The sequence below is a fragment of the Saimiri boliviensis genome, chromosome 4 (genome assembly GCF_048565385.1).
Source record: "Saimiri boliviensis isolate mSaiBol1 chromosome 4, mSaiBol1.pri, whole genome shotgun sequence".
NCBI lineage: Eukaryota > Metazoa > Chordata > Mammalia > Primates > Cebidae > Saimiri > Saimiri boliviensis.
Window position 1 is genome coordinate 97012765 of NC_133452.1, and position 15608 is coordinate 97028372.

General features: G+C 39.6%; 1 protein-coding gene across 3 annotated transcripts in view; it reads left to right on the top strand.

The window, feature by feature from the left end:
- The first annotated feature begins 2363 nt into the window (after positions 1–2363).
- EFHC1 (EF-hand domain containing 1) overlaps positions 2364–15608 on the top strand; it is a 66031-nt gene continuing 52786 nt past the window's right edge. For 2 of the 3 annotated variants that reach the window (XM_003923115.4, XM_074397896.1), the window contains exons 1-3: positions 2364–4220; positions 10248–10469; positions 15063–15350. In XM_003923115.4, coding sequence (XP_003923164.1) covers positions 4158–4220; positions 10248–10469; positions 15063–15350 — 573 coding nt within the window. In that variant the 5' untranslated portion in view covers positions 2364–4157. The remainder of the gene's footprint in view (positions 4221–10247; positions 10470–15062; positions 15351–15608) is intronic. The other variant, XM_074397895.1, reaches the window with a different exon arrangement.

The following is a 15608-nucleotide window of genomic DNA, read 5'->3' on the forward strand; positions in this document are numbered from 1 at the left end:
CACTTTATGAGACCAACATCGTCCTGATACCAAAACCCGGCAGAGATGCAATATCCATGATGAACACAGATGTATAAATCTTCAATAAAATACCAGCAAACCGATTGCAACAGCACATCAAAAAGCTTATCCATCACGATCAAGTAGGCTTCATCCCTGGGATGCAAGGCTGGTTCAACATACTCAAGTCTATAAATGTTATTCACCACATAAACAGAACCAGACAAAAACCACATGATTATCTCAATAGGTGCAGAGAAGGCCTTCCACAAAATTCAACAGCACTTTGTGCTAAAAACTCTCAATAAACTAGGTATCGACGGAACGTATCTCAAAATAATAAGATATTTACAACAAACCCACAGCCAATATCATACCGAATCAGCAAAAACTGGAAGCATTCCCTTAGAAATCTGGCACTAGACAAGGATGCCCTCTCTCACCACTACTATTCAATATAATATTGGAAGTTCTAGCCAGAGCAATTAGGTAAGAAAAAGAAATAAAAGGTATTCAATTAGGAAAGGAGGAAGTCAAATTGTCTCTAGTTGCAGATGACATGATTGTATATTTAGAAGACCCCATCGTCTCAGCCCAAAATCTCCTGAAACTTATAAGCAACTTCAGTAAAGTCTCAGGATACAAAATCAATGTGCAGAAATCACAAGCATTTCTATACACCAATGACAGACTTAAAGAGAGTCAAATCAAGAACAAAATGCCATTCACAATTGCTACAAAGAGAATAAAATACCTAGGAATATGATTAACAAAGGATGTAAAGGACCTCTTCAAGGAGAACTACAAACCACTCCTCAAGAAAATAAGAGAGAACACAAACAAATGGAAAAACATTCCATGCTCATGGTTAGGAATAATCAATATTACAAAAATGGCCATACTGCCCAAAGTAATTTACAGATTCAACGCTATCTCCATCAAGCTACCTATCACCCTCTTCACTGAACTGGAAAAAACACCTTAAACTTTATATGGAACCAAATGAGAGCCCGCATAGCCAAGTCAATTCTAAGCAAAAAGAACAAAGCTGCAGGCATCATGCTACCTGACTTGAAACTATACAAAAGGCTACAGTAATCAAAACAGCAGGGTACTGGTACCAAAACAAAGATATAGACCAATGGAACAGAAGAGAGGCCTCAGAGGCAATGCCACACATCTACAACCTGACAAAACAAGCAATGGGGAAAAGAGTCCTTGTTTGATCAATGGTGTTGGGAAAACCGGCTAGCCATGTCCAGAAAGCAGAAACTGAACCCTGTCTGACACCTTACACTAAAATTAACTCCAGATGGGTTAAAGACTTAAACCTAAGAACGAACACCATAAAAACCCTAGAAGAAAACCTAGGCAAAACCATTCAGGACATAGGCATAGGCAAAGACTTCATGACTAAAACACCAAAAGCAATGGCAACAAAAGCCAAAATAGACAAATAGGTTCTAATTAAACTTAAGAACTTCTGTACAGCAAAAGAAACAATCATTAGAGTGAACCAGCAACCAACAGAATGGGAAAACATTTTTGCAATCTACCCATCTTACAAAGGGCTAATATCCAGAACCTACAAAGCACTAAAACAGATTTACAAGAAAAAAATAAACCCATTCAAAAGTGGGCAAAGGATATAAACAGACACTTTTCAAAAGAAGACAAATATGAGGCCAAGAAACATGAAAAAATACTCATCATCACTGGTCATTAGAGAAATGCAAATCAAAACCACATTGAGATACCATCTCATACCAGTTAGAATGGTGATCATTAAAAAATCTGGAGAAAAACAGATGCTGGAGAGGATATGGAGAAACAGGAACACTTTTACACTCTTGGAGTGTAAATTAGTTAAACTATTGTGGAAGACAGTGTGGCGATTCCTCAAGGATCTAGAAATAGAAATACCATTTGACTCAGTAATCCCATTACTGGGTATATACCCAAAGGATTATAAATCATTCTATTATAAAGACACATGCACATGTATGTTCATTGCGGCACTGTTTACAATAGCAAAGAGCTGGAACCAACCTAAATGCTCATCAATGATAGACTGGACAAGGAAAATGTGGAACATATACACCAGGGAATACTATGCAGCCATAAAAAACAATGAGTTCATGTACTTTTTAGGGACATGGATGAACCTGGAAACCATCATTCTCAGCAAACTGACACAAGAACAGAAAATCAGACACCACATGTTCTCACTCATAGGCAGGTGTTGAACAATAACACATGGACACAGGGAGGGGAGCATCACACACTGAGGTCTGTTGTGGGAGGACTAGAGGAGGGACAGTGAGGGGGTAGGGAGTTAGGGAGGGATAACACGGGGAGAAATGCCAGATATAGGTGATGGGGATGGAGGCAGGAATCCACATTGCCATTTATGTACCTATGCAATAATCCTGCATGTTATTCACATGTACCCCAGAACCTAAAGTGCAATAAAGTTTATATATATATATATATGTATATATATAATAAAAATAAAAAAGGACAAGAATGGGAAACAGATGTATTAAGGGGAGAAGAAGAGTTAACAAAGAAACTCCCTGGGTAGGGTATGGTAAGCAGTCATCAATAACTGTCTCAGGTGCCACTTAATGCATTCATGTCCTGGGCCTCAGGAGCTTCATGCAAGTTAGTGTAACCCAACAGGGGTATTTACTCGGACAAGCAGCAATAAAAGTAAAGCTGCTGTCTGTAAAGCTGCTGTCTGTATTGGCAGTAAACTACCTGTGATGCTGAGATATGCCTTCTGTGTCCAGCTTATTACTCTATCATGTTCCTACACTGGTTTGTCACAAACACTTGTTACAAAAATCAGATTCCTGGCCTCCACGTCAGACCTAATGAATCCAAATGTCTGGGCATCTGGGTTTTGATTACCATTTTTTTAAGCTCCTCAGCAATGATGGATAGGTTTCTTCCCTCCGCCCCCCGCAAATATGTGTCAGGAATAGGATTTCATTTCTTTTGAGAAAACATAAGCAAGTTTTGTAAAAAGCATCAAAGGCAATACCTATGATACTGACAATATTTCACCTCACTTGTCTGCTTCTTTCCCATGAGTTAGTCTTTCTCTTTGAAGGAGCTGCGTTTCTCCTAGTGGTTCTGATCTTTACCTTGCAGCTACAGGTATAAACGAGGGACTGAGATGCCTACCCCTTCAACCTCCAGCTCCTCCGTCAAGAAATATCGAGTACCTATCAGAGTGCACCCTGTCCTGCGGCACATACTCAAGGCTCTGCCAACAAGAATAAAGAAGGTGTTTAACCGAAAGGATTGACGATAGAATAAAGAGAGCTGTCCGGGCGCGGTGACTCACGCCTGTAACCCCAACACTTTGGGAGGCGAGGCGGGAGGATCGCTTGAGTCCAGGAATTCGAGACCAGCTTGGGCAACAGTGGGACACCATCTCTACAGAAAAGAAAAATTTGAAAAGAGTTACAAGGGGGAAAAATATATAAGGTGGCAGTGGAAGGATGAAGGATGAGTTGATTGCATTAGTTCATCGACCATCCCTGAGCTAGAGAAACACAATCATGACAGAAACAAAACTGCCCACAAGAAGCATGGGTCTGGGTTAGTAGCACTACCAACCGGACTAACCATTTACACTTCGGTGTGAAAAGGGGCAGAGCGGGGAGAAAAGAAGCCCTGAGCTCACAGCGTTGGCGGGGCGCAGTCAGGTCCGCCAGGGCTATGTGAAAGGAGGGAAGGAACGTCCTTCTCTGCAGCTCATCTAAGGGCCTGCTCCGACCCCGGATGTCACAGCGAAAACTACCGCCTCACCACACTGGCCTTTACTCCACCTACCCAGCAGCTCCCACGTCTCATCCTCTGGCAGCGGGGAGAGGCGGGGCGAAGCGGAAGGGGAGGGGCCTGTACGGCATTGCCCACTAGCCGCGCCCCAAGGCCGCGACCTCCTTACCGCGAGAACGCGGAGTCCCGAGGACGGCGCACGCGCAAACCTGTGACGTCTGCGGCCCCTGGCCCCACCCTCCGCTTGTGGGAGTTCCGGATGTTTAGCGTTACCATGGAGCCTGGAGGTGCCCGCGAACGCTGCTTGTCGCCTGGGCAACCGGAGAGGACGAAGCAGGACCTAGGTGGCGGTGGTGGTACCGGCTGCAATGGTGTCCAATCCCGTTCATGGCCTGCCCTTGCTTCCGGGCACGTCCTTTAAGGACTTCACGGTGAGAAGTTATCTGCCGGCCTCCCAACCTGTCCTCACCTGCCAGCAGCCCAGGAGGGTTCCCGGCTCCCTGCGCCTCCATTTCCCTCCACTCAAGTCTGTCTGCTCTCCAAGCACGTCTTCTGCCCTGACGCCCTTCTTTCTTCTCGGCCGAACTTCTGCCGTTCATCCCTAGCCAGCCTCATTCTCCCTCTCCAATCCTTTGCCCTCCGCCTCATCATCCCTCTATAGTTTGGCAGTTCTCCATCTTGGCAGTCTGTTGGCGCCTTCTTTCTCATCCCGTTAGCCGCGTTCTTACTTAGGCTCTGCTCCTCCAAGCCCCTGCCTCTTGTCCCTTTAGATCACTATTTCTCCCACCCTAATCCCAAGCTATGTCTGCACCTAGCTCATTCTCTCGCACCATAACCTGTCTCCGCCTACCTCCATCCTTAAAACCTCCCCTGCCACTCTGCACCTTCATCCTCATTCCCACAGGCCCGACATTCCCGCCCCACCTGCTTCCTCTTTCTGTATCCTGCACCCGGTAGTGTCTCCGACTCCCAGCCCCATTTTCTGTTTTACATGTATATTGATTCCACTCTTCTTTCCAACAGGTCTTTCTCCTTTCTTCTTTATGTTGCATCCAACCCCATTCTTTTCTCCCCATCTTCTACCTTTTCGACAATTTGGTCCCGTCCTCTTCTCATTCTGTTCTTTCTCCATTGCGGTTTTTCTCCAAAACTTGTTCATATTCCTCCCAAACCATCTTTCCCTACTTTGTAAGACATATCCCTTTCCAATTCCCCTATAATTGATTAGTTGCTGTTTATTCTTCCCTGGCCCTATTCTTTTTACTCTTTTTTTTTTTTTTTTGAGAAAGAAAAAAAGAATAAAGAAGAGAAAGAGAAAGAGGAAGAGGGAGAGAGAATGGGGGTATTGCTTTATTGCCCGGGCTAGAATGCAGTCTAAATATAGGTATGCCTATAATTGTCCTTAATAATGGAGACATGAAAGAAAATGAGGGAAGAGAATAACAAACAAGGAGCCAACCAATATTTCGTTTAAACTTCTAAGCTGATATGATGTGGTACTGATAAGAGTGTATATTTTGTGTATTTCAAGTGGAGAGTTCTATAAATGTTAATTACATTTACTTGTTCCAGATCTGAGTTCAAGTCCTGGATATCGTTGTTAATTTTCTGTCTCATTGATCTGTCTAATTTTTAATGTTGAAGTCTCCCACTATTATTGTGTGGGAGTCTAAGTCTCTTTATTAGTCTTGTATGTCTGGGTATTCCTGTATTGAGTGCGTATATATTTAGGATCTTTAGCTCTTCTTGTTGTTGCATTGATCCTTTTATCATTATGTAATATCCTTCTTTGCTTCTTTTGATCTTTGTTGCTTTAACGACTATTTTATCAGAGGCAAAAATTGTTATTCCTGCTTTTTATTTATTTATTTTAGCTCTCTGTTTGGTTGGTAAATCTTTCTCCATCCCTTGTTTTGAGTCTTTGTGTATCCTTGAATGTGAGATGGGTCTGGATGCAGCATACTGATGGGTTTTAGTTTTTTATCCAAGTTGCCTGAGACGTCTTTGGATTGGGGGATTTAGTCAATTTAAATTTAGAATTAATAATAATATATGTGAGTTTAATACTGCCATTTAATATTAGCTGGCTATTTTGCCCATTAGTTGATGTAAATTCTTCATTATATTGATGCTCTTTACTTTTTGGTATTTTTTAGAAAGGCTGATACTGTTTGTTCCTTTCTATGTGTAGTGGTTCTTTCAGAAGCTCTTGTAAAGCAGGCCTGGGGGTGATGAAATCTCTGAGTGCTTGCTTGTTCACAAAAAACTTTATTTTTCCTTCACTTATGAAGCTTAGTTTGGCTGGATGAGAAATTCTTGGTTGAAAGTTCTTTTCTTTAAGGATGTTGAATATTGGTCCCCACTCCCTTCTGGCTTGTAGGGTTTCTGCTGAGAGATCTGCCGTAAGTCTGATAGGCTTCCCTTTGTGGGTAACCTGACCTTTCTCTCTGGCTGCCCTTAGTATTTTCTCCTTCATTTCAACCCTGGTAAATCTGACGATTATGTGCCTTGGAGTTGCTCTTCTTGAGGAATATCTTTGTGATGTTCTCTGTATTACCTGGAGTTGAATATTATCCTGCCTTACTAGGTTGGGAAAATTTTCCTGAATAATATCCTGAAGCGTATTTTCCAGCTTGGATTCATTCTCTTCGTCACATTCAGGTACACCTATCAAGCGTAGATTAGGTCTTTTCACATGGTCCCATATTTCTTGGAGACTTTGCTCGTTCCTTTTTATCCTTTTTTCTCTAATCTTGTCTTCTTGTTTTATTTCATTGAGTTGATCTTCGACCTCTGATATCCTTTCTTCTGCTTGATCAATTTGGCTGTTAAAACTTGTGCGTACTTCACTTAGTTCTCGTATTGTGTTTTTCAGTTCCGTCAATTCACTTATTTTCCTCTCTAAATTGTGTATTCTTGTTAACATTTCGTCAAACCTTTTTTCAAAGTTCTTAGTTTCTTCGGATTGTGTTAGAACAAGTTCTTTTAATTCACAGAAGTTTCTTATTATCCACATTTTGAAGCCTGCTTCTGTAATTGGAACACACTTGTTCTCCATCAAGCCTTGTTCTGTTGCTGATGAGGAACTGGGATCCCCTGCTGAGGGAGAGGCGTTCTGATCTTGGGTATTCTCAGCCTTTTTTGGCAGTTTTCTTCCCTTCGTTGTAGATTTGTCCATCTGTGGTCTTTATAATTACCGTCTTTGTAATTGGGTTTCTGAGTGGATGTCCAACTTACTGATTCTCAGCGCCGAAATCTGAGCAACCCACTGCCCCGACTAAATCAGTGGCATTAAGATTGATGGTGCTTTTCTGACTCTGCACCAAGAACCGACACTCCGAGGCACCAGCAAAACTGCCTCGCCGGTCACAAGAGTTGCGCTGGCGACCCGTGTGGGGCTCCTCTACTGGGAATCTCCTGGTGCGTGAGCAACAAGAATTCATGTGAAGGCGTGGCGTCCTCTGGTTCTTTGCGCTTTCACTGGGAGCTACAATCCTGAGCTGCTGGTGATCAGCCATCTTGGATCTCTCTCCTACTCTAACGTTTTTGTAAAAAGATACCTGTTTAGATTTTGTTCTGCTCCTTCCCCAACCTTGTGTTTTTATTTGCATTTCCTAGACAAAATTTTTTTAAAAGCAGCAGCAGCTTGGATTTTTTTTTTTAAACTCTTGACACAGCTTAGGTCTTAAAATCATTTAGTATTTGTTTTAATTCTAACAGGGCTACTGAAATACATGTGCTGAAAAATCAATAATGAGATTCAGTAGACTGATCATCACAGATGAGCTAACAGTAGATTATATTTATATAGTATAATAATTTAAATTCTTACCTTCCTCTCCAGCTTCAGAAAGTTAAAGAGAAAATATTTGTCAATTTATTTTCTTTGGGGGACTAAATTTAGAATGAAGTAGAAAGTTTGGTTAGAGAATTTGTATTCTGAGTCTTTGTAATCATCCCTGTGTTAGGACACAACATCATAGATTTTTAGTTTCAGTGGATTTTTCAGTTTTATGTAATTTAGAAAACGTTGTAGGTATTTGCCTTATAACGGATGAACATAAGCTTTTGGTGTTGGTGAGTGTAGACGGGGCTGAGTTGATTTGGGAGATTACAGAGGTGTGGATGGAAGTCCAAAGCTCTAAAAAATATTGCTGTATTACAAATAAGATGGACTGTGCATTGGACATATTTCATATTTTAAATACACTGGCCAAGCGTCAACCAATTTGCCCTATTTCAAATTTGAAAAGCATTGTCAGTATATCTTCAGCAGTGAAGGACTGGATATATATTAATATAATTCTAAAGACACGCAGATAAAAAATTTTAAAAAAAATTAAAGGGGAGTGTCTTTATAAAAGACACAGAGAAGGTGAACCATAATGGTCAAGAAGGGTAGAGAAGGCTGAGGCTGCCTTGCCTGGAGTGTCTGTGAGTTATGGCTGAATGATGGTAGAGACATTTGTCTAAAACAAAGAAATAAATTGAAGTCATTGGTGTTGCTTTGCCTTTAGTGGTGGAAAAAGAGCTTGAAGTTGCATAAGTTCCCCAATGAGGATGTTAACTCAGGGTGTTTTGCTCTATGTCATGTTTATTATATACCTGGAGCAGTCTCTGTCAACTGACTTGTGACTCTGAATACATGACCTTTAGAAACAAATGTCCACGGTTTGTAGTTTATGACTCTTTTAGCAAAATAAGTTTATTGTGTTGTACCTTGTATGTTAGTGCAGATCTTGAAAAATGGTACACTGGGCTCTAAAGCAGTTAGGATGTAGAAAGTTTTTTTCATAAAAATATATTTTATGATTAATCCTAAATTATATCTATGTAATTATATGTAACTGAATATTACATATATAAAATTTTGAAAGTATTCTCACAACAGAAAAAGGAAAACCATTAACATTAACCTCAATTTGCCTTTCTACTCTTTTTTATGTAATCTTTTTTTTCAGCTGCTAATAAGCATGTGTTCATTGTAAAAAATCAGCATAATTTAGAAATGTATAATACAGAGGACCAAACCAGTCTCTTCATGCACATATTTCCATGCTTATAATTGTAGTATACTCATAATTTTATATGTTGCTTTTTCATATAAATCATAAACATTTTCACCAGGTTGCCACGTGATCTTTAAAACCAGTATTTTAATGACTGTACAATAATCCATTGAGTGAGTTTTTGATCATTTGCTCATGTCTTCATGTGATTGTGTTTTAAATTCTCTTCAATATTTACCATTGTAATGAGCAGTTTCAGGCATATAGTTCTTTCTCATGATTTTGGATCATATTCTTAAAATAAATGATTAGGGGTAGAATTATTGAGTTCAAGAATTTAAATATATACCATCCAGTTGCTTTCCAAAGAGTTGTAAGAATGTATCAGTGTCATTGTGACAGGTAAAAATAAATTCATGGCTGGGCATGGTGGCTCACACCTATAATCCTAGCACTTTGGGAGGCTGAGGTGGGTGGATCACAAAGGTCAGGAGTTCAAGATCAGCCTGGCCAATATGGTGAAACCCTATCTCCACTAAAAATATTTTAAAAATTAGCCAGGCATGGTGGCAGGCACCTGTAGTCTCAGCTACTCTGGAGGCTGAGTTAGGAGACTCTCTTGAACCTGGGAGGCGGAGGTTTCAGTGAGCCAGGATTGTGCCACTTCACTCCAGTCTGGGCAACAGATTGAGACACCATCTCAAAAAAAAAATCCATTGCATGTAAAAATAAAATTCACAGAACCAGATCTTCTAGGTTCTACAGGTTTTATGGCCACAAGATACCAGATGAAAAAACATGAGAAGATTAGTGAAAAATTTAAGAGTATAGATTAAATATTCTTTTAATCTCTCATGCAAGGTGAGTTGGTAGTTAAATTGGGCATTACAGAGCAGGGCTTTAAATTTTACTTTAAGCTCAGGTGGCTACTTCCCTTGTTGTTCTTGTCCAAGTGTTTTAAAATACAGCACCCTTTAATGTAGGTAAGCTTTTTTCTTATTTTTGAGACCATCTCACTGTTGCCCAGGCTGGAGTACAGTGTTTCAGTCATAGCTTACTGCAGCTTGGGCCTCCCAGCCCCAAATGATCCTCCCGCCTCAGCCTCCCAAGTAGCTGGGAATATGATAGGCACAAGCCACCATACTCAGCTAATTTTTTTTTAGTTTTTATAGAGACAGGGTCTTGTTGCCCAGGCTGGTCTTGAACTCCTGGGCTGAAGTAATTCTCCTGCCTCAGCCTCCCAGAGTGCTGGGATTATAGGCATGAGCCACCATGCCCAGACTTAATGTTGGTAAGCTTCTTGATGTAAGTTTTGTGAAGCTTATAAGCAAATATTTAAGTTATATTTTTAAAAGTTAGGTTTTTTTCTTTTGTTTTGTTTTTACCTAACATATTGTCTATAACATATTTGTCTAATGTTATTAATGACACACTTCTTGTCTTCTTCAGAAAACAGCCTTTCATAGAAGCCAGACGCTGGGCTACAGGAACGGCTATGCAATTGTCCGACGTCCAACAGTTGGGATAGGCGGGGACCGGCTCCAGTTCAACCAGCTGTCCCAGGCTGAGCTGGATGAGTTGGCCAATAAGGCACCAGTCCTAACTTACGGCCAACCTAAACAAGCCCCACCTGCAGATTTTATTCCTGCCCATGTGGCTTTTGACAAAAAGGTATGATCTGAATTTTAGGTACCCCTTGAATTAGGATCTGAGAGCCAACTGCTTGCAGAAAAGTTAACAGTAAGCCACAGGATTTCCAAAGTGCTCTGAGGAGAAAATTGTTCAAATGCCTTAACCCTTAGTCACGGACAGCTGAACTCAGGCTAAAAAGAGGCTTTCTTTAGTCAGGAAGCTGATTACAGGGAGTAAAGTAATTCCCTGTAGACTTCGCTGGACTATTTTCCAAATACAGTTAAAGAAAATTTGGCTAAAATTCTGAATTCTTGAATTTATGTTGTTCTGTGTTTATTGGCAGTGTGTTTTCCACTTTTTAAAGGTACTGTATTCTGCAATGGTGACATATCTAATCTCTGTGAGGTGCAAAATACCATTGTGGAAACAATGACTCCATCTATTTTCAGTTTTCTGCAGGTGGTCTCCATAAGTTTTTGTTTTTCAGGGAACTTTTCACGTTGGATATTACATAACCAATGGGTGGTATAATATTTTTGGTTTTTTTCTCATTTACCTTTAAGCTTTTGCAATGCGAGTCGCCTCATTTCCATCTGTTGACATTACCACATCATTCTTGTTTTTCCTTGTCAATGAGCCTCCTCTTTGCACTGAAGAAATCCTAGCCATGACCATGTAGCAAGCAGAATCACTGGTGAGATTTTTAAGAAAATTACATGTTATTCCAACTCTCATCAATTCTAATTTCCAGATGAGTTTTATGTGTAACTGGTTCTGAGAACTACTGATCAGTTTTGATAGGTTAGCTTTCTTAATTTACTCTTAGTCTGTTTCTTTTCCTGTCTTAATTTTTATATATTATTTCTGTTAAATGTCTATAACATTTTCATCCAGCCAGCCAGCTTTTACTGAGTACCTGTTGTAAGCTAGAGACTGGGGAGGAACTATGCCATTTACATTAATAACTACTCAGTTTTTAAGCAATTTTAGTCTCTCAAGTAGAATCTCTATCATTTTCTCTTCCCTACGTAACTCATTTATAGGAACACATTCACATATACATTCATAGACTTAACCCAAATATCCACTAAACAGTGTGATTTATATAATTGGGTATATCTTTTCCTTTTGCTTGTTTCTCTTGTTTATTCATAGCTGTAACAGGCGCTGCAAAATCAGCAGAGAAAGGAGAGGGCTGAAAATACAAGAGAAGTGGAATAGGCATTTAATAATTTACCTAGATATGAATTTTGGTATGTCTAATTTTTACTGAAAAGAATAGCAAATAACTATTATAAAGTAGAAGTTGATAAAGTTATATGTGTCATAAGAAAGTATTAGTAAAATTCAGAGGAGAAATTGTGCCTCAGTAGGAAATAGGCTTCCTATTTTCTGTTTTTCTATGTTATTTTATACTGTTTGTTGTTACTTAATTTGTAGTTATTTAATATTATTCATAATTCATTTCTTTAATGATAGTGCACATAAAAATATTATTTTTATTTTCCAATTCATTTTACTTGGATCATCACAATTTCTAGATAAATGAGCTTTAGCATAGATAATGGGGTAGAGAGTAGCTAAATGCATGACCCTGAAACTAAGTTAGTTTATAATAAGGGAATTTTGGTTTCTCTGAGTTAAATGAAGTTTCAGATTTTTTTAGGAGTACCCAGAGGTCCACAGAATAGCCAACATACTTGTCTATAGTTTGGAAATTCTTAGGACTGTTCCTCATAGACAGAATATAACTTCATTTCTTACTTAGGTAATAAGGACCAGGACATCTGTTGCAAATGCCCTAATCTTTTCCCCTTGGTCCCATATAATTCTGGCATCACCCAGTATATTCTGTTTCCCAGACTGGCTTCCAAATTTTTATTTCTGATGTTATTCTTTCATCTTTTTCATCTTCACCTTTCATATTATTACGATTTCACTCTAGTGACGACTTCTCTAGCTAGAGTCATATTATCTTGTCCTCTTTCTATAATACCTTGTGACTCCTTTAAGTAAGAGAACTTTGTTCCTCACGTGACTGTCAAGTCACTTGTAACCTGACTTCTCCCTATCCACAAGCCCCAAAATACTTTTTCCTAAGTAGCCAGTGCTGTCACTTTTGCCAGATTTAGAGAGGTTTACTTTGCCCACTTTCATTATTTCAGCTATCACCTCGCTGTAGAAAATGTCACTATTTTCAACTCTGACATCATTGAGACTCCAGGCCTATATCCCCCTCCCCATGGAATATCTTCACCTGGATGAACTGCTAGCACCTCAAGTTCTGTATGTCTTTAATTTATCTCTATCCATCACCTTTTCCCATAGACCTGCTTTTCCTGTATGGTTCTACTTGGTAATCCAAGCTTGAAACCTGAGCTATCTTTGTCTTTCTCTTCTTTATTCTCCACATTTAATGAGTTGCCAAGTCAAATACCTCTCGCTTTAATTTCCTCTGCCACTGTCATAGTTCAAACAAGCCATATGACTACCTAACTGTTGTTTTAGTCTCATTCCTAGTCTTTATGCTTACAACAGGTCTGCTGCCTAGTTTATTCTCTAGATTTCAGCTCTGATTATGTCAGTTTTCTAGGAAAATGCCATCAGGCTCTCTTAACCAATACAGTAAAGATTACTACAATTCATCTAGCTGTTCTAACCCCCAACTTGAAAGTCATCTTTCATTCTTCTTTCCCCCTCACAATCCACATCTAATCTATTAGCAAACTCTGTTGTCTCACTTTGTCACCCAGGCTGGAGTGTGTTGGCATTAACTCAGCTCTCGAAACCTCCACTTACCAGATTCACGTGATTCTCCTACCGTAACCTCCCAAGTAGCTGGGATTACCATGCCTGGCTAATTTTTGTATTTTTAGTAGAGACAAGATTTCACCTCGTTGGGCAGGCTGATCTCAAACTCCTGACCTCAGGTGATCTGCCTGCCTCAGCCTCCCAGAGTGCTGGGATTACAGGCATGAGCCACTGCACTTGGCATGTTTTATGTTTTTTAAATGTGCAGGCTATGTATTGATACCATTTTGACTTCACATTGATGATGATGCTCCTCAGATGACCAATGGTTTGCTTGATGTAATATATGTTTCTGAGCACAATGAGGATATTTACACACCTTTTAGAGATTCTATAGTGGATTGATGATGAGGGTATGCACACACCCTTTAGAGATTCTATAGTGGATTGATGAAGTGAAAGTCATTCATATAAAGTCTATAATAATGAATGTAATTAATATACATTTACAAAGGACTACACTTCTAAAGAAGTGCAATTAGGCCTTCATTTTCAGTTTGAAACCCAAAATCACAATATTGTCCAATATTTTTTACTCTTCTCAGAAGTTCTGGGAGTGACTTTTGACATGGAGATGAAGCTAGTAAAGTTCTTTAAAATGTATTCTTGGCCAGGCGCGGTGGCTCACGCCTGTAATCCGAGCACTTTGAGAGACCAAGGTGGGCAGATCGCCTGAGGTCAGGAGTTCGAGACCAGCCTGACCAACATGGAGAAGCACCGTCTCTACTAAAAATGCAAAATTAGCTGGGCATGGTGGCACATGCCTGTAATTGCAGCTACTTGGGAGGCTGAGGCAGGAGAGTTGCTTGAACCCAGGAGGTTGCGGTGAGCTGAGGTGGTGCCATTGCACTCTAGCCTGGACAAGAGTGAAACTCCGTCTCAAAAAAAAAAAAAAAAAAAAAAAGATGTATTCTCACCAAGGAACATGTGAAATAAATAGTTGATACAGATTGTGAGTATTTAAACCAGACGTTAGCAAACTTTTTCTGCAAAGGGACAGATAGCATATATTTTGGCCATTGCAGTGGTTTTAGTCTGCTTAGTCTGCCACAACAAAATGCCACAGATTGAATGGTTTAAATAATAGAATTTATTTTCTCACAGTTCTGGAGGTTGGAGGTCCAAGATCAAGGTGCCAGCTGGTTTGAATTCTGGTGAGGGCTCTCTTCCTGGCTTGCATACAGCAGCCTTCTTCCTTTGTCTTTACATGGCCTTACCTTGGTGGTGTACATTTGGGAGTTAGGGGAGGGAAGTAACTCTTCTACTTCTCTTCTGAGGCCACCAGTTCTATGGGATTAGACTTAAGGTGGAATACCCCTATCTTTAAGGTCTTGTTTAACCTTAATTACCTCCTAAAGATCTTGTCTTCAATTATAGTCACATTGAGGGTTAGGGTTCAACATATGAATTTTGGGGATGAGGGAGACACAATCTATCACAACTATTTAACTGTTCTCGTAATGGGAGAGCAACTTTAAAAAATGTAAATTATTTGCATAATTATTTGTGGATTGAAAATTTAAATTTGTATAATATCCATGTGTTATGAAATTTTTAAAAAGTTTTTTAAACCATTTAAATATGTAAAACCCATTCTTAGCTTGAAGGTTCATTAAGAAAAAAAAAAAACAGGTGGCAGGTTAGATTTGTCCCATGGACTATACAGTATCTGTAATTTTAGACTATCAAGATTTAGAGGGTAGGAGTGATGAGTGTTAAAAGCTCCGTGTGTGGTTCTGTTTTCAGGAGCGTACTTGATATTTTTTAGATGACTATGACAAACTAATAGTATACCATTTCTCCTTTACTTGCGTGCTACAGGTGCTGAAATTTGATGCCTATTTCCAAGAAGATGTTCCTATGTCAACTGAGGAACATTATAGGATCCGTCAAGTGAACATATACTATTATCTAGAAGATGACAGTATGTCTGTCATAGAGCCTGTTGTAGAAAATTCTGGAATCCCTCAAGGCAAGTTAATAAAACGCCAGCGGCTAGCCAAGAATGACCGGGGAGACCATTATCATTGGAAAGACCTAAATCGAGGAATAAACATCACAATTTATGGCAAAACTTTCCGCATTGTTGACTGTGACCGATTCACACAGGTATAGCATATATTTTTGAAAGTTGTGGGGTCTGAGGCATCATCCTAATTTATCGAATAATACATTTCATTTATTAGAGTAAGGGGAGGACATTGGTAATCTCTCCCACGTGAATTATTATGGTTGGCTAGGTATTTGTGTGTATGTATGTGCTAATATGTGCCAACACTAGTAGTAACAGAATTTTTTCAGAATGAAATATAAAATACTCAAAATCAAACTCTCACATAGCTGAATCATTTGGTAAGAAACCGGGTT